Below are 18751 nucleotides of genomic sequence, written 5' to 3'. Positions count from 1 at the left end.
TAAAAGTTAATCTACATTTTATATTTGCATCATGATGGCATGAAGCCATGATCTTAATCAAAGGGTTCACAACAGAGCAAATCTCATTAACTCTGATACCAAACAATGCTGCACTTGAATTTTATGAGCTTGCAACTGGAATGGAATTAAACTGCAGGATGCAGAGGAAACTGTTAAACCTGAAGTGTCTGCACTCCAGAACCGAGGTCACCATAACCTTGATAGTCAACTGCAGTATGCAAATAACATTTACATTTGCACAGATCCAGAGACAGTGCGCCAAGTCGATGATTGATTTGTTCGTGGAAGTATATGAGAGGTATATATTGAGTATATGCCGTACTCTCAATATCCAGAAGACCAAGGGCCTCTGAAATGAAGTTTCATGGTGAGACATTGGGAAATGTCAACTACTTCCATAGCTCAACAGCTGATGCCATTTCATTGACCTTTCACTCAGTTCCGGAACAGTTGGACAATGAAGATGCATGTATCAGGATACTCTTCATTGACTACAGATCATCATTGAACACTATCATCCCCTTGAAACTCATCACTAAGCTCCAGGACCTGGGCCTCAATATCTCCTTGTGTAACTGGATCCTTGATTTCTTCAGTTGCAGTCTCCAGTAAGTAGAGATTGGCAATATCGCCTCCACAGGTGCTCCACAAGGCTGTGTGCTTAGCCCCCTGTTTCACTTACTTTATACCTATGATTGTATGGCTAAGTACAGCTCCAGTGTTGTACTTAATTTTGCTGATGACACCACTGTTGTTAGCCAAATCAAAGGTAGTGATGAATCAGCATACAGGAGGGAGATTGAAAAGCTGGTTGAATGGTACCACAACAACGTCTCACTCATTATCAGCAAAACCAAAGAGGTCATTATCAACAACAGGAAGAATCCAGAGGTCCATGAGCCAGTCCTCATTAAAGGATCAAAAGTGAAGAAAGTGGGTAACTTTAAATTCCTTGGCGCTATTTAATCAGAGGATCTATCCTGGGGCCAGCATGTAAGTGCCATCACATAGGCAGCATGACATTGTCTTTACTTAATTTGTGTAGATTCAGCATGTCACCAAAAAGACTGACAGACCTCGATAGATGCACATTGGAGAGTGCCCTAACTGGTTGCATCATGGCCTGGTATTGAAACATCAATGCCCAGGAATAGATAGGTCTACAGAAAGTGGTAGATACAGTCCAGTCCATCACAAGAAGAGCCCTCCCCACCACTGGGCACATTTACATTGAGCACTGCCACAAGAAAGCCATAACCATCTTCAAGGACCTCCAGCATCCAGGCTGTGCTCTCCTTGCTATTACTGTACCATTGGGCAGGAGGTACAAAAGCCTGTTGTCAGTCTTTAAGTATGGGTTTTTTTCATAATTTTAAAATATTTTCCAGTAAATGCCTGTAGGAAAATGAATCACAAGGTAATATCTGGTAACATATATGAACATTGATAATGTTTTACTTTGACTTTGACTTACTACTCAGTCACGACAGAATTCAAATCTCTAATTGTTATGTTACTAATGAAAACCATTCTAATTTACTTAATTCTTTCTTGACTTCTTTCCCTTTTTTTCTATGATCTGGTGATTTATAAGGTATTCTCAGAGGAGTAAGATATCTCTTAGCATTTCTTAAATTAATTGGTGCATTGTCTTTATTAAGAGGAATGTAGATCGGAACTAAAAGGAGACATTTCACTCAGCACATGTGGTACTTTAAGTTTGAAGCTGGAAAAGTATAATTTACTTAATTGAAAATTAGTTTCTTGCGCAAGATCTACAATGGAACTTTTGTAGAAATAGATGTCAGCAAAAATATACACTTGCTGAGTTCCAAACAAATCACGTTAAAATAGGTATAAATTACCCCATCATCATGAAGTGTCATGTCATATGACATGGGTGATCATGGTCTTCCATTTGTCTTTAATCTAAAACTCTTTGAATTCTTTCTCATCCTATTTCCATGATTGTTCTTCTTGGCATTTTTTTCTACAGAAGTGGTTTGCATTTCCTCCTTCTGGGCAGTGTCTTTACAAGACAGGTGACCCCAGCCATTGTCAATACTCTTCAGAGATTGTCTGCCTGGCATCAGTGGTCACATAACCAGAATTTGTGATATGCACCAGCTGCTCATATGATCATCCACCACCTGCTCCAATGGCTTCATGTGGCCTTGACTAGGGGACTAAGCAGGTGCTACACCTTGCCCTGGGGGTGACCTGCAGGCTAGTGGAGCGAAGGAGCACCTTACACCTCCTTTGGTAGAGACATATCTCACTCTGTCACCTGATAAACTACCTCATGAAGTATAAACCTTGTAAGTTAAGATGAGTTCCATTGTGCCATACTTGTCTCCAATTGAAAGCATTTTGTTATGTGGATAATTGGATTTGGTAAAATTAATTCCTTTGGTATAATGAACATCACTAAACCAATTTTTGAAACAAAGTCTTGGAGGTGGTCAAACAGAGAGAATTATTTCTTTGACAGTGACTTTGGCTAAGAGACCTCCTTTAGGTAACTCCGGGAAATACTGTTCAAACCTCCATAGGGTTTAGTCTTTTTCTTTTTCAATATCTTTATTAATTTTCACATAGAAGAATACAGAATACATGAGGATATATGAATCAAAAAAGAATAGTACCGAATATATTATATTTAAATCACACTTGCAATCGCAGTATTCATAATCAAACACGTACATTATTTGTAATTTGAATTGTTATAATTTTATTATAAAAAAAGAATCTATACCCAAGGGTTTAGTCTTTTTATAAAGGTTTGTAATGTTAAATGTCTACATGATGCTGTAGTTATAAACTGAAAAATGTTGTTGCCAATTTCTTTTCTGCATTTGAAATTTCTGTTGTGGCTGTTCAGCCCTAACTGAGCTAAATAAATAACAGCCAAATGTGTCAACTCAAGTAATCAAGAACAAAAGTTTGCAAATGCTGAAAATTTGAAATAGAAATACTGCAAACAAGGACATACTCAGAAAGTTGGGCAATATCTGTAGAGAAAGAAACAGTTAATGTATTGGGTCAATGAACAGAGAAAACAGATTAAAGGTGTTTATGTTGCAAGAAAATAGGAGAACAATGAGGATATCATGATAGGATCAATACAAAGGATGTTCCTTTAATATACCATTCCACTTTCACTCCGATCAAGTCTTCAGCTTTTCCTGTTGATGCAATAAAGCCCAGAGTAAGTTTGTGAATAATTATTCCATCTTAATATATAACAGCCTTCAGTATTAAACTCAACTGGTTCTGATAAAAATGCTTTTCTGGTGTTTGTGAATTGGCCAGCTCTGGTGATAGGTCATCTACCTGTAACCCAATCTATTTTTGCTGCCTGGTTTACTGGCTGTTTACAGCATTTTCAGTGTTTGGTTCAGTTTTACAGCAGTATGTTGTTTTATTTTGTGTGTGCATCTGAGCACTCTATTGTTTTCCTATTTTCCCGCTTTTTCTTTTTTAATTCATCTCCTATGGCAGAATATTATTAGAATCCCTATCGTAGATTATTTGTGATAGGAAAGACTGTACCAATCTTCCCTTATGACATATCATCACTTCATCCTCCCTTTTGTTGACAATCTTGTAATTGTTAAAATCATTGTCTTTGAGCATTTACATTTCATTGACTGTTATGCCTGGTGAAAATAAGTAATTTTGTATTTATTTTTGCCTTCCATTTTAGTTGGCCTGATCCAGCGATTCCTTGTATTGCAGCTCTGTGTGCCTGTGGGACAAGACTTCTCTACGGAATTGCTGTAAGGATAAACATTGCTAAATGTTTTATGTGTTAGATAGTTAATAAATTTTACTACAAATAGTGTTCATTAATTGTAAGTGGCATCCCCTGCAAGAATGACTTAGGCTGGCTTCAAGTGATTAAGCTAATTTAATTGTTAGTTTTCAACAACTGGTACATTGTGCACTGTCATGGGAACTGAAAGCACAAAACATCTGTTATTGCAGTTACTTTCTTAATTACAATAGTTCACAATGTTTATGTGAATAAAGAACTGTTGCTCATGCATAAATTAGGGAAAAGTAGCTCATGGAGTTGGTTGATTCTCATTGTAGTAAAAATGATAAATTGTGGAAAGCTCCGTAAATAGATGGAAAGATTTTGTTCTTGATAATTTGCTTAGGTTTCCTCTGAATGTTGTTAATGGCTTACAGGAAATATGGAAAAATAGATAGCATTTATTTCAGAAGCATTGAGTAAGTATGCATGGTTCTTGTTCTTTTTGTGGATTGTATGGTAGGTGGTACAACTGTGGCTGATTTATTTTGGGCAATATTCAGTCTTCATAAAGAACTTGAATTGAGCTTTTTGGATTAGGCATGAGGAATGTAATGTTAATAATTTTCAGGTTCTACAAATGTAAATTATCTGACAGTTCCACCATTAGATAAACACAAGTCATGTAGATTATTTTACTCACCTGAACATAAAAAATAACTGGGGAGAATGAAATGAAAAAGAATGGCAAAGAAAATATGGGAACTGAATGGAAATATGAAGCTAAAGGTCTTTGAGCATCTAAATAGTAAATGGAGTGTAAAAGGTGGAGTGTGGCCAATTAGTAACAAAGAAGTTGATCAACACATTGAGCTGGATGGGTCTCAGAGAAGCCTGAAAAAAGAATTTAATCAATCACTTCATGAAGCACACAATACTCCCAAGTTAGCATATCTGTTTTCAAATAACAATCTTCACATCAGTGACATTTCTAGTGCTGCTGTCGAATACAAAGCATAAAATGTGACCTAATTTACACAAAGCTACCTGCTTGTTAAGACCAGGAGGCTAGGAAGTTCATGAAAAGGAATGGTCTCACGTTGACCCTCGAGGAATATCACTATCTATTAGAAACTCAGTCTATCTTTACCAAGGAAGACAATGCAGCAAAAAAAATCAATAGAAGAGGAAGTAATAATGACAACGGAGGGGGTAAAAACTAATAATCAGATCTTTTCATTCTTAACATAGAAAACCTACAGCTCAATATAAGCCCTTCGGCTCACAAAGTTGTGCCGAACATGTCCCTACCTTAGAAATTACTAGGCTTCCCTATAGCCCTCTATCTTACTAAACTCCATGTACTAATCTAAAAGTTTCTTAAAAGACCCTATCGTATCCGTCTCCACCAATGTTGCCGGCAGCCCATTCCATGCACTCACCACTCTCTGAGTAAAAAAACTTACTCCTGACATCTCCTCTGTACCTACTCCCCAGGATCTTAAACCCGTGTCCTCCTGTGGCAACCATTTTAGCCCTGGGAAAAAGCCTCTGACTATCCACATGATCAATGCCTCTCATAATCTTATACACCTCTATCAGGTCACTTCTCATCCTCCATCGCTCCAAGGAGACAAGACCAAGTTCACTCAACCTATTCTCATAAGACATGCTCCCCAATTCAGGCAACATCCTTGTAAATCTCCTCTGCACCCTTTCTATGGCTTCCACATCCTTCCTGTAGTGAGGTGACCAGAACTGAGCACAGTACTCCAAGTGGGGTCTGACCAGGGTCCTATATAGCTGCAACATTACCTCTCAGCTCCTAAATTCAATTCCACTATTGATGAAGGCCAATACACCATATGCCTTCTTAACCACAGGTTCAAACTGTGCAGCTGCTTTGAGCGTCCAATGGACTCGGACCCCAAGATCCCTCTGATCCTCCACACTGCTAAGAGTCTTACCATTAATACTATATTCTGCCATCATATTTGACCTACCAAAATGAACCACTTCACAGTTATTGGGGTTGAATCCATCTGCCACTTCTCAGCCCAGTCTTGCATCCTATCAATGTCCCACTGTAACCTCTGACAGCCCTCCACACTATCCACAACACCTCCACCCTTTGTGTCATCAACAAACTTACTAACCCATCTCTACACATCCTCATCCAGGTCACGAAATCATGAAGAGTAAGGGTCCCAGAACAGATCCCTGAGGCACACCACTGGTGACCGACCTCCATGCAGAATATGACCTGTCTACAACGACTCTTTGCCTTCTCTGGGCAAGCCAGTTCTGGTTCCACAAAGCAATGTCCCCTTGGATCCCATACCTCTTTTCTTTCTCAATGAGCCTTGCATGGGGTACCTTATCAAATGCCTTGCTGAAATCCATATACACTGCATCTACTGCCCTTCCTTCATCATTGTGTTTAGTCACATCCTCAAAAAATTCAATCAGGCTCATAAGGCATGACCTGCCTTTGACAAAGCCATGCTGACTATTCCTAATCATATTATACCTCTCCAAATGTTCATCAATCCTGCCTCTCAGGACCTTCTCCATCAACTTACCAACCACTGAGGTAAGACTCTCTGGTCTATAATTTCTTGGGCTATCTCTACTCCCTTTCTTGAATAAAGGAACAACATTTGCAACCTTCCAATCCTCCGGAACCTCTCCCGTCCCCATTGATGATGCAAAGATCATCGCCAGATACTCAGCAATCTCCTCCTTCGCCTCCCACAGTAGCCTGGGGTACATCTCATCCGGTCCTGGTGAATTATCCAACTCGATGCTTTCCAAAAGCTTCAGCACATCCTCTTTCTTAATATCTACATACACAAGCTTTTCAGTCTGCTGAAACTTATCACCACAGTCACCAAGATCCTTTTCCACAGTGAATACTGAAGTTAAGTATTCATTAAGTACCTCTACTATTTCCTTCGGTTCCATACACACTTTCCCACCGTCACACTTGATAGGTCTGAATGTTTTGTAAGCTTTTCTTTTCTTCTTGACTAGATTTATTACAGCTTTTGTACACCACGGTTCCTGTACCCTAACATAACTTCTTTGTCTCATTTGAACGTACCTATATTGAACTCCACACAAATATCCCCTGAATATTTGCCACATTTCTTCCATACTTTTCCCTGAGAACATCTGTTTCCAATTTAAGCCTCCAATTTCCTGCCTGATACCCTCATAATACCCCTTACTCCAATTAAACGCTTTTCTAACTTGTCTGTTCCTATCTCTCTCCAATGCTATTGTAAAGGAGATAGAATTATGATCACTATCTCCAAAATGCTATCCCACTGAGAGATCTGACACCTGACCAGGTTCATTTCCCAATACCAGATCAAGTACAGCCTCTCCTCTTGTAGGCTTATCTACATATTGTGTCAAGACACCTTCCTGAACACACTTAACAAACTCCACCCCATCTAAACCTCTTGCTCTAGGAGAAGCCCATTGATATTTGGGGAATTAAAATCTCCCATCCTGACAACTGTTATTATTACTCCTTTCCAGGATCTGTTTCCCTATCTGCTCCTTGATATCCCTGTTACTATTGGGCGGCCTATAAAAAAAAAACACCCAGTAAAGTTATTGATCCCTTCCTGTTCCCAAGCCTCCACCCACAAAGACTCCGTAGACAATCCCTCCATGGCGTCCACCTTTTCTGCAGCCGTGACACTATCTCTGATCAACAGTGCCATGCCCCCACCTCTTTTGCCACTCTCCCTGTCCTTTCTGAAACATCTAAAACCCGGCACTTGAAGTAACCATTCCGGTTAGCCATCCAAGTCTCTGTAATGGCCACCACATCATATCTCCAAGTACTGATTCACGCTCTAAGCTCATCCGCTTTGTTCACAACACTCCTTGCGTTAAAACAGAGACATCTCAAACCTTCAGTCTGAACTCGTCCCTTCTCTATCACCTGCCTATCCTCCCTCTCGCACTGTCTACAAGATTTCTCTATTTGTGAGCCAACCTCCTCTTCCCCAGTCTCTTCAGTTTGGTTCCCACCCCCCAACAATTCTAGTTTAAACTCTCCCCAGTAGCCTTAGCAAACCTCCCCGCCAGGATATTGGTCTCTCTGGGATTCAAGTGCAACCTGTCCTTTTTGTACAGGTCACATCTGCCCCAAAAGCGGTCTCAATGGTCCAGAAATCTGAATCCCTGCCCCCTGCTCCAATCCCTCAGCCATGCATTTATTCTCCACCTCATTCTATTCCTATACTGACTGTTACGTGGCACAAGCATTAATCCTGAGATTACTACCTTTGTGATCCTGCTTCTTAACTTCCTTCCTAACTCCCTGTAGACTTTTTTCAGGACCTCTTCCCTTTTCCTACCTATGTCATTGGTACCAATATGTACCACAACCTCTAGCTGTTCTCCCTCCCACCGCAGGATCTCTTGGATGTGATCCGAAACAAGTTAGATATAGCTAATAACTCATCAGAGATGATTGATAAGTTTGTGGCCTAAGGTAGAAGGAGATGAGTTATTAACTTCAAACTTTCTGCATAATCACTCAAATAGTTGACCTGCATGTGCATGTAACAAGAGCTGTATAACTCACCTCCTTCTACCTTAGGCCACAAACTTATCAATCACCCATTTGTGGACACTTTCTGGAGGTCCAAGATCCTTATGCTACACGACTGCTGGACTAAGTGTGTAACTGTAGGAGGGGACTATGTTGAAAAATAAATGTACTAGGTTTTCTAAAATTGAGTCTTTCTACCTTAGGCCACGAACTTATCAATCACCCCTCATATAAGGTCTATCACTTCCTGACTATTCAATAGTTTTGCAAACCTGAAAAGAAATTTCTTATGATCTGAGCCATATCATAGAGAACTTACGCGATTCCTATTTCCTTAGACAGGCTACATAGAACACCATATTTCAACTGTTGCATTGTATAAGAGGCCAGACCTTGAAGGACAAAGAACTATTTCTACTGTCCTTAATTTCAGACTCCTCTCCATGTTCTGGCTACTTGAACATTACTATAGTGTCATTATAGGGCAAGGAACATTTGGGGAAAATCAAGAAGAGATACGAATATCTGAATTGCTCCAGAGGTGTCCTTCAGTACTGTTCCTCCAGGTGTCTATCCATGTGCCTTTTAAATATTGTTATTGTACCTGCCTTGACCACTTCATCTGAAAGCTCATTCCAGGTAGTCACAACCCCCTGTGTAAAGAAGTTACCTCTCAGGTCTTTGTTAATTCTCTCCCCTCTTGTATCTGTGCCTTCTATTTTGAACTCCCTAACTTTGGGGAAAAGACCATGCTTGTATACCTTATACATGATGTTTTATACTTCTAGGAGGTTACCCCTCATTCTCCTGTACTCCAAGGAATAAAAATCCAGTGTTACCAGTCTCTTGCTATAAATCAGACTCTTTAGTCCAGGTAGTATTCTTGTGAACCTCTTCTGCACCTTTCCCATCCTGACAATGTTTTTCCTGTAAAAGGATGACCAAAATTGCACACAATATTGCAAGTGCAGCCTGACCAATGACTTAAGAAGCTGCAACATACTTCAAAGGTCAATGATCTGAATGGTTAATGCCAGCATGTTAAACGTCTTCTTCACACCCTGCACACTTGCACAGCCACTCTCAGCAAACTGCTCTTAAACTCCTAGATATCTCTGTTTCACTACACAAATCAGTGCCTTGCTATTCACTGTATAAGTCCTACACTGATATGAATGTCGAGAATGCATTATTTCACACTTAACTATGTTGAAATCTATTTGCCATTTTTCAGCTCATCTCCCTTACTGATCAAGATCTCTTTGCAATTCATTGTAACTTGCTTCATTACCAAGAATTCACCCTAACTGTTGTAATGTAAGCAAACTTGCTAATCATGCCAGGTACACTCACATCCAAATCACTTACATACATAATGAATTACAGAGGTTACCACACTGACCCCTGGGAAAGCCCACTAATCACAGGCCTCCATTTGAGGAATTGACTGTCAACCATCACTTTCTGCTTTTGTCATTGAGCCATTTCTGAATCCACCTCATTAACTCCCCTAGAACCTCATGCAACCTAACCTTCCAGATCACACTGCCAGTTGGAACCTGCCAAAGGCCTTACTAAAATCCATATAGACAAACATTCATTTTCCTGTCTTTTATCTACTCCCTTAATTACCTCATCTACTGTTTCCGATGCAGTCCAGAATGTCATTATTGGGAAAACTAAGCCATTACCTTTCACCTTCCTGGTGGAGAAGTACAGAATAGGGCAGATGAAGATGATAACAATAGCTGGCCTCATAGGGAAGCTTTTACTGGATGAGTTTATCAGGCAATGAAATTCTCTATGAGCATCTTACTCCTGTGGTTCAGGAAATATTGCTCATAATAGTGAATTGTTTACAGCAAGGATTAAGCATTTCTGCGATGGCTACAGTACAGTGAAATTGCATTGAGGAAAGCCCCATTTTCTTAGCTGAGATTCTCTGCATAAAGCAATCAATCTCTTCTGTTGGTACTAATTTTATGGCTTAATAAGAGACAATCAGTAGCTTTGAGCATATGTGGACTTCAAAAGAATCATTGTGTTGATCATTGAAGACTAAATAAATGACTGCTTACATTCCATTCTGTCTTGGAAGTCTTGCAGCAAGGCAATGATTGCATTGTTATGTTTAGCAGTACCAACAAAAGAATCCATCAGGAGCACTGCCCATTACGTTGAAACTGTCACAACCACGGATTTGGCAGCGCCGTAGATACAGCAATTGCACTTGTGAATTTGCACGTGTCAGATAATTATTATTTAATCGTGATAGTATTTAACTACATTCTTGTCATCGTAGTGCTTGTTGAGACTTGGACAGAGCATAGCAAAGCTTCGCTGCTGTTTTGCATTCGGCCTTCCTTGAGCCATTGGACTTTCAAAATCAACTGACTCTGAAGACCAGCGGTATTCATTTAATGTTTAGATGTTCTTTTCAGCCGCAGTATAGGCTTTGTTTCCCTTTTGAGAGTTTTAGTTAATGGCCCTGTTTGGCCTAGCGTTTATTGTTTTATTTTCCCTTTTTCAAACTAAAGTCTGTGAACTATTGACCTGCTTCATTGTCTCTCACTCCACACTTGGGCCATATCCGAACCGTGGTGACAGAAACATTATATCTCCATGTGAAATTGTAAGTTATGGCCATTTTATAATACTCACCAAAATGATTTCTGGGAATAATTTCCTGGGAACACTGCATAAAAGACACATGCTCTCTATGAATTGTAGAATCAGGCCCTTTCAGCCCACCTTGTCCATGTTGAGTATGATGCCTAATTGTGTTAATCTCTTTGACCTGAATTAGGCCCATATCTTTCTATGCCTTTCCTATGTAATTCCTTTCCAAATGCCTTTTAGGTGTTGTTCAGTTGGCCCTCCTTATTCGCGAGGGATTGGTTCCGGGACCCCTCGTGGATACCAAAAAACACAAATGCTCAAGTCCCTTATTCAACCTGTTCCAATGCGGTGGACCTTAGGACCCAGCGGAACCCCAGACCTTATTTAACCTGTCTCAGTGCGGTGGACATTAGGACCCAGCGTCGGAGCTCTGAATCTGCAATGTTCCTTTTCACGAAAATAATCGCGATCACGATTGAAAATAAAGTGGAAATAATAAAGCGATTGGAAAGAGGTGAAACGCCATCAGTCATTGGAAAAGCATTAGGCTACATCGGTCAACGATCAGAACAATTTTAAAGGATAAAGGGAGAAAGGCTCTGCCCCGATGAAAGCTACAATTATTACTAAGCAACACAGTGGTTTAATTATTGAGTTTTGGGGTTTTGAGTTTTTTGATCCTCCACATCAACCTGGCACGAATGGAGAGCGCACTCGGGAGTGGTCTGTCACTGGATCGAACTCAGGAACCTCCATTCCAGAGCCTGGCGCTGAAACATACGTTCTTAAGCGTTTTATGTGCATAGAAAAATAAAATATATACTATATACTAAGATAAACGTTTGACTAACTGACGATAAATAATACCGGATGTACCTGTTCCGACTTACTTAGTAAGAGAACTTCTGATTTTTTTCAATCCTGATCCACGATAACCCACACACATCCTCCCATATACTTTAAATCATCTCTAGATTACTTACAATACCTAATACAATTGGAAAGTTTGCAGACGACACAAAGGTTGGTGGTGTTGTGGATATTGCAGAGGATTGTCGAAGATTGCAGAGAGACATTGATAGGATGCAGGAGTGGGCTGAGAAGTGGCAGATGGAGTTCAACCCAGAGAAGTGTGAGGTTGTACACTTTGGAAGGACAAACTCCAAGGCAGAGTACGAAGTAAATGGCAGGATACTTGGTAGTGTGGAGGAGCAGAGGGATCTAGGGGTACATGTCCACAGATCCCTGAAAGTTGCCTCACAGATAGATAGGGTAGTTAAGAAAGCTTATGGGGTATTAGCTTTCATAAGTCGAGGGATAGAGTTTAAGAGTCGCGAGGTAATGATGCAGCTCGATAAAACTCTGGTTAGGCTTGGAGTACTGTGTCCAGTTCTGGTCGCCTCACTATAATAAGGATGTGGAAGCATTGGAAAGGGTACAGAGGAGATTTACCAGGATGCTGCCTGGTTTAGAGAGTATGGATTATGATCAGAGATTAAGGGAGCTAGGGCTTTACTCTTTGGAGAGCAGGAGGATGAGAGGAGACATAATAGAGGTATCAAGATATTAAGAGGAATAGATAGCGTGGACAGCCAATGCCTCTTTCCCAGGGCACCACTGCTCAGTACAAGAGGACATGGTTTTAAGGTAAGGGGAGGGAAGTTCAAGGGGGATATTAGAGGAAGGTTTTCTACTCAGAGAGTGGTTGGTGCGTGGAATGCACTGCCTAGTCAGTGGTGGAGGCAGATACGCTAGTGAAATTTAAGAGACTACTAGACAGGTATATGGAGGAATTTAAGGTGGGAGGATATATGGGAGGCAAGGTTTAAGGGTTGGCACAACATTGTGGGCTGAAGGGCCTGTACTGAGCTGTACTATTCTATGTTCTATAAAATATGAGGATAAACTAGCCAATAATATAAAGCAGGATATCCAAAGTTTTTTTTTCAGTTATATAAGGGGTAAAAAGTAGATGAGAGTTAATATTGGACCCTGGAAAATAATGCAGGTGAGGTAGTAATGGGGGCAAAGAAATAGCAAATGAACTTAATGAGTGCTTTGCATCAGTCTTCTCTGTAGAAGACACTAGCAGTCTGTCAGAGGTCCGTGAGTGTCAGGGAGCAGGAATGAGTACCTTTGCTATTACAAAGAAATCTCAAAGGTCTTAAGGTAGATAAGTCACCTGGACCAGATGGACTACATCCCAGAGTTCTGAGAGAGGTTGCTGAACAGATAACAGATGCATTGGTTATGATCTTACAAGAATCAATTAATTTTGGCATTGTCCCAGAGGACTGGCAGATTGCAAAGGTTACTCCACTCTTCAAGAAGGGAGGAAAGCAAAAGAAAGGAAATTTACAGGCCAGTTAGCCTAACCTCAATGGTTGGGAAAGTGTTGGAGTCTATTATTAAGGATGAAGTTTCAAGGTACTTGGAGACTAATGATAAAGTAAGTCAAAGTCAGCATGGATTCTGTAAAGGGAAATCTTGCCTGCCAAATCTGTTAGGGTTCTTAGATGAAATAATAAGCAGGGCAGACAGGCAGAGACAGAGGATGTCATTTACTTGGATTTTCAGAAGGCATTTGATAAAGTGCCACACATGAGGCTGCTTAACAAGATAAAATCCTATGGCGTTACAGGAAAGGTTTTAGCATGGATGATGGAATGACTGGCAGGCAGGAGACAGTGAATAGGCATAAATGGGGCCTTTTTTTGGTTGGCTGCCAGTGACTAGTGGTGTTACTTAGGGGTCAGTATTGGGACAGCTAGTTTTCTCATTGTTTGTCAATGAATTAGATAATGGAATTGATGGCTTTGTTGCAGAGTTTGTGGATGATATGAAGATAGGTGGAGGAGTAGGTAGCGCTGAGGAAGCAATGTGATTGCAGCAGGACTTAGACAAATTGAAAGAATGAGCAAAAAAGTGACAAGTGGAACACTGTTGGGAAATGTATGATAATGCGTCTTGATAAAAGGAACAATAGTGCAGACTATTATCTAAATGGGGAGAAAATTCAAACATCAGAGATACAGAGGGATTTAGGAATCCTCGTGCAAGACTCCCACAAGGTTAATTTACAGGTTGAGTCAATGGTAAAGAAGGTAAGTGCAATGTTAGCAATTATTTCAAGGGGAATAGAATATAAAACCAAGGAGATAATGCTGAGGCTTTATAAGGCACTAGTCAAGTCGCACTTGGAGTATTGTCAACAGCTTTGGGCCCCATATCTCAGAAAGGATGTATTGTCATTGAAGAGAGTCCAGAGAAGGTTCACGAGGATGATTCTGGGAATGAAGAGGTTAACATATGAGGACCATTTGGCAGCTTTGGGCCTGTACTCACTGGAATTTAGAAGGAAGTGTGGGGATCTCATTGAAACCGACTGAATGTTGAAAGGACTATATTAGGTGGATGCGGAGAGGATGTTTCCTATGGTGGGGGTATCCAGAACCAGAGGGCATAGCTTCAAAATTGAGGGTCTACCCTCAACGGAGGTAAGGAGGAATGTTTTTAGCCAGAGAGTAGTGAATCAGTGAGATTTTCTGCACAGACTGCGGTGGAGACTGTTTGTGAATATATTTGAAGTGGAAGTTGATAGTTTCCTGATTGGTCAGGGCATCGAGGGATATCGTGCGAAGGCAGGTGTATGGGGTTGAGTGAGATCTGGGATCAGCCATGACAGAATGGCTGAGCAGACTTGATGGCCTAATTCTGCTGCTATGTCTTACGGTCTTATAGTTTTAGTTACTGGCCCTTTTCTGGCACCTTTTTGTATATGTATCCTTGATAGTGGGTAGTTTACTACAAATGATGCATTTGGCAGTTTTGACTACCAGTTGTAGAGCCTTACAGTCTACTGCAGTGCAGTGATGCAGCTTGCCAGGATGTCCTCTACTGCGCATTAGTAGATTGATGTGAGCATAGATGAGCAAAGACCCAACCCGCTTCAGCCTCCTCAGAAAGCAGAGGTGTTGGCAAGCTTTCTTGACTGTGTGGGATGTTTTCTAGGATTGTGAGGGGTTGTGTGTGATGTGCACAATGGAATCTGTCTTGGAAACACTTGCAAAATTGGTTTAAAAGCTGCTAAAAATGTATCACTGCAGACCCCTCATTATTGATAATGTTATGAAAAGATATATATTTTACAAAATGCTTTAAGAAGGTTAAAGGAAAACAAAAAAGTGGAAGCATCTGAACAGAATGACACCACATGAAAGTCAGCAGATGCTGGAAATCCAAAGCAACACACACAAAATGCTGGAGGAACTCAGCAGATCAGGCAGCATCTATGTCAATGAAAAACAGTCGTTGGTTTGGGCCAAGACCCTTCTTCATGACTGAGAAGGCAAGGGCAAGATGCCAGATTAAAAAGATTGTGACAGCGGAAGGAGGCTAGCTGGAAGGTGAAAGGTGAAGCCAGGTGGGGGAGAAAGGTAAAAGGCTGGAGAATCTCATAGAAGAGGAGAGTGGACCAAAGGAGAAAGGGAAGGAGGAGGGAACCTGGGGAGAGTAATAAATGGGTGAGAAGAGATAAAAGGCCAGAGTGGGGAATAAAAGAAGGGGGAGGGAATTTTTTTATTACTGTAAGTAATTCATGCCATTAGCTTGGAAGCTACCCAGGTGGAATGTAAGGATTTTCTCATCCATCCTGAAGATGGCCTCATTGGGAACAAGAGCGGCCACGGACTGACATATCAGAACGAGAATGGGAATTAGAATTAAAATATTTTGCTACCAAGAAGTTCCTTTGTTGGCAGATGGAGCAGAGGTGCTTGACGAAGTGGTCCCCCAATTTATGATGGGTGTCACCAATGTAGGGGAGGCCACATTGGGAGCACTGGACACAATAGACCAGCCGATTCGCAGGTGAATTATTGCCTCACTTTGAAGGAGTCTTTGAGGCCCTTAATGGAGTAAGGGAGGAGGTGAATGGGCAGGTGTAGCATTTCTGTCGCCTACAGGGATATGTGCCAGAAGGGAGATCAGTGGGGAGAGACAAATGAACAAGGGAATCATGGAGGGAGCAAACCCTGCAGAAAACAGAAATGGGGTAGGTAAAGATATGTTTAGTGGTGGGATCTCTTTGGAAATGGCGGAAGTTGTGGAGGATGATGTGTTGGATGCAGAGGCTGATGGGGTGGTAGGTAAGGACAAGGACCTCTATTACTGTTAAGGTGGCAGGAAGATGGGGTGTGTGCAGATGCTTGGGAAATGAAGGAGATGATGTGAGGGCAGCATCAATAGTGGAGGAAGGGGAACCCTGTTCTTTGAAGAAGAAAGACATCTCTAATGTCCTTAAATAGAAAGCCACATCCTGGGAACAGATGCAGCAGAGGTGAAGGAACTGAGAAAAGGGAATAGCACAGTGATAGGTGGTATTAGTATTCAAATGGAGGACTGTGCTTCAGAGAAGTGATGCCAGTGAGCAATGTCAAAGCAATCTACCAAGATATATTGGTGTCATTCACAAGTAATTTAAAATGCAAAGCAATTTATATATTTTAAAAATGATTAATCGGTCATTAGGGAAGGTTTTATCAGTACTTAACATGTGGCTTCAAATATGCTAGGCTTCAGATATTGTTAATAAAAATATTATCTGAAGCTAGGAATAAAAAATACTCATGGAAAAGGTTTTCTTTTGAATGTGCATGAAGCTATTTAGTATGTGGACTTTGATACCACAGCATCAAGTCACTGGTGCAAATCTTCCCCAGATGTAAACGTTCAGAAAGAGGACTGCAGGTATTCAGCCATTCTAATAGAAACATTGGACAAATGCGGATCGACTATAAGCCTAAGGTTTACTGACTGATAAGTTGCATTGCAGCATTACATTAATTTTAAATGCCAGTGCTGAGTAGTCTTGTTAGGATTCTGCACTTCATGCTAAGGAATTGGCTTTCCTAACCCATGCCAGGTCAGACGTGGCTTATGTCTGGCAGTCCCATTCATTTCAATAGTTTCCAACTTGTTTGGAAAGCAGAAAGTAAGGTAAGTATTTTCTATCTTAATATTAACCTATATTTAATTATTTAAATCTGTTTAGTTAGCATTTCTTGTTTTGGATTGAGAATTTACAGAGGAGATTCTTGGTTCATAATATAATTCATGGTATATAATTTAGCGCTAGATTTTAAAAAACAATTTAGTTTTCTGCCAGATTTTGAAAGCTGAGCAGGGCCTCTCAAGACATTCTGCAGAACTTGAGATGTTAGCGATAGTTACTTGTGGACTTTAGCACCAGATTTAAAGAGTGAGCAGAGCCTGTTGGGACTTCCTGCGGAGCTTGAGATTGCTTGGGTTATTAGGCACTTGGCAAGAGCCAATAAAAAGATGAACGTTAAGTGGAAAGGCCATTGTGTGAGTGGGCCAGGGTTGGAGTGGAGAACAGAGGCTCGGGGGGAGAAGAGGGGAGCAGCGGTGATAGTGAACTCATTTGTTAGAGGAACAAACGAGATTCCTAAATGGTTTGTTGCTGTCAGGATCAGGGACATCTCTGATCATGTCTATAGTATTCTTAAGAGTAAGAGTGAGTAGCCAGAGGCTGTGATCCCCGTTAGTACCATTGACAAAAACAGGAAGGGTGATGAGAGCCTGCAAAGTGAGTTCAGGGAGTGTTAAGTTAAAGAATAGGACATCATTCATGGTAATCTGGGGATTGATACCCATGCCACATGCTCGTGAGGCTAGAAATAGGAAGAGAATACAGTTTAACACGTGGCTAAGGAAATGATGCGGGGGGAGGGCTTTGGAGTTTTGGATCATTGGGCTCTCTTCCAGAGAAGATTTGCTAATGCTGCTCTGGGGGGGGGGGGGGGGGGTGGGAGTTGGTGGTTTAAATTAGAGTTATGGAGCTTGGAACCAGAGTGCCAGGGTATCTAGTGGGGTGTTTTTTTTTTGGGGGGGGAAGTAGATGTCAAGCCTACATATGAAGATGGGAGCCAAAAGATTGACCATAGTGGAACAAATATCCTGAGTTGCATCTATTTTAGTGCAAGGAGTATTATAGGTAAGACAGATGAGCTTAGAATATGGATCAGCACATTGAATTGTGATATTATAGCCTATAGTGAGACTTGGTTGCAGGAGGGACAGGACTGACAGCTAGGTGTTCTGGAGTTCCAAAGTTTTAGACATGATAGAGGAAGAGGTATTAAAGGGGGAGGGATAGCATTATCGTCAGGAAAAATGCCACGCAGTGCTCAGACAGGACAGACTGGAGGGCATGTCTACTGGGGCTATATGGGTGGAACTGAAGAATAAAAAAGGGAGCACCATGTTGATGGGATTATGTTACAGACCACCTAATGGGGAAGAGAAAAATAGGTGATTTAAACTTACATATTGACTGAGATTCCCATACTGTAAAAGAACTGTAGGTGATAGAGTTTGTCAAATGTGTTCAGTAAAGTTTACTTGATAGAGGTCCCAACTAGAGAGAGAATGATAATGGATCTCCTGTTAGGGAATGTGACAGAAATGTGTGTAGGTGAACACTTCGGATCCAGTGATCATAGTTCCATTAATTTTAAGATGATAATGGAGAACGATAGGTCTGGTCCTTGGGTTGAGATTCTAAATTGGAGAAAGGCCAATTTTGATGGCATCAGAAAGAATGTGGCAGGCGTGGATAAGTTGTTTTCTGGCAGAAGGATGCTTGGTAAGTGTGGAGCCTTCAAAAGTGAAAGATTGAAAGTACAGAGTTTGTACCTTCTGTTAGAATAAAGGCAAGGATAACAAGTTTATGATTACAGAGGAGAAGATGTTTATTGTCT

General features: G+C 40.9%; 1 protein-coding gene across 1 annotated transcript in view; it reads left to right on the top strand.

The window, feature by feature from the left end:
* cfap20dc (CFAP20 domain containing) overlaps positions 1 to 18751 on the top strand; it is a 567108-nt gene that overhangs the window by 118707 nt on the left and 429650 nt on the right. The window contains exon 4 of the mRNA XM_073072294.1: positions 3728 to 3800. Within this exon, the coding sequence (XP_072928395.1) occupies positions 3728 to 3800 (73 nt within the window). The remainder of the gene's footprint in view (positions 1 to 3727; positions 3801 to 18751) is intronic.

The sequence above is a fragment of the Hemitrygon akajei genome, chromosome 19 (assembly GCF_048418815.1).
Source record: "Hemitrygon akajei chromosome 19, sHemAka1.3, whole genome shotgun sequence".
In the NCBI taxonomy this organism is placed as follows: domain Eukaryota; kingdom Metazoa; phylum Chordata; class Chondrichthyes; order Myliobatiformes; family Dasyatidae; genus Hemitrygon; species Hemitrygon akajei.
This window is presented reverse-complemented; position numbering and strand designations above follow the sequence as displayed.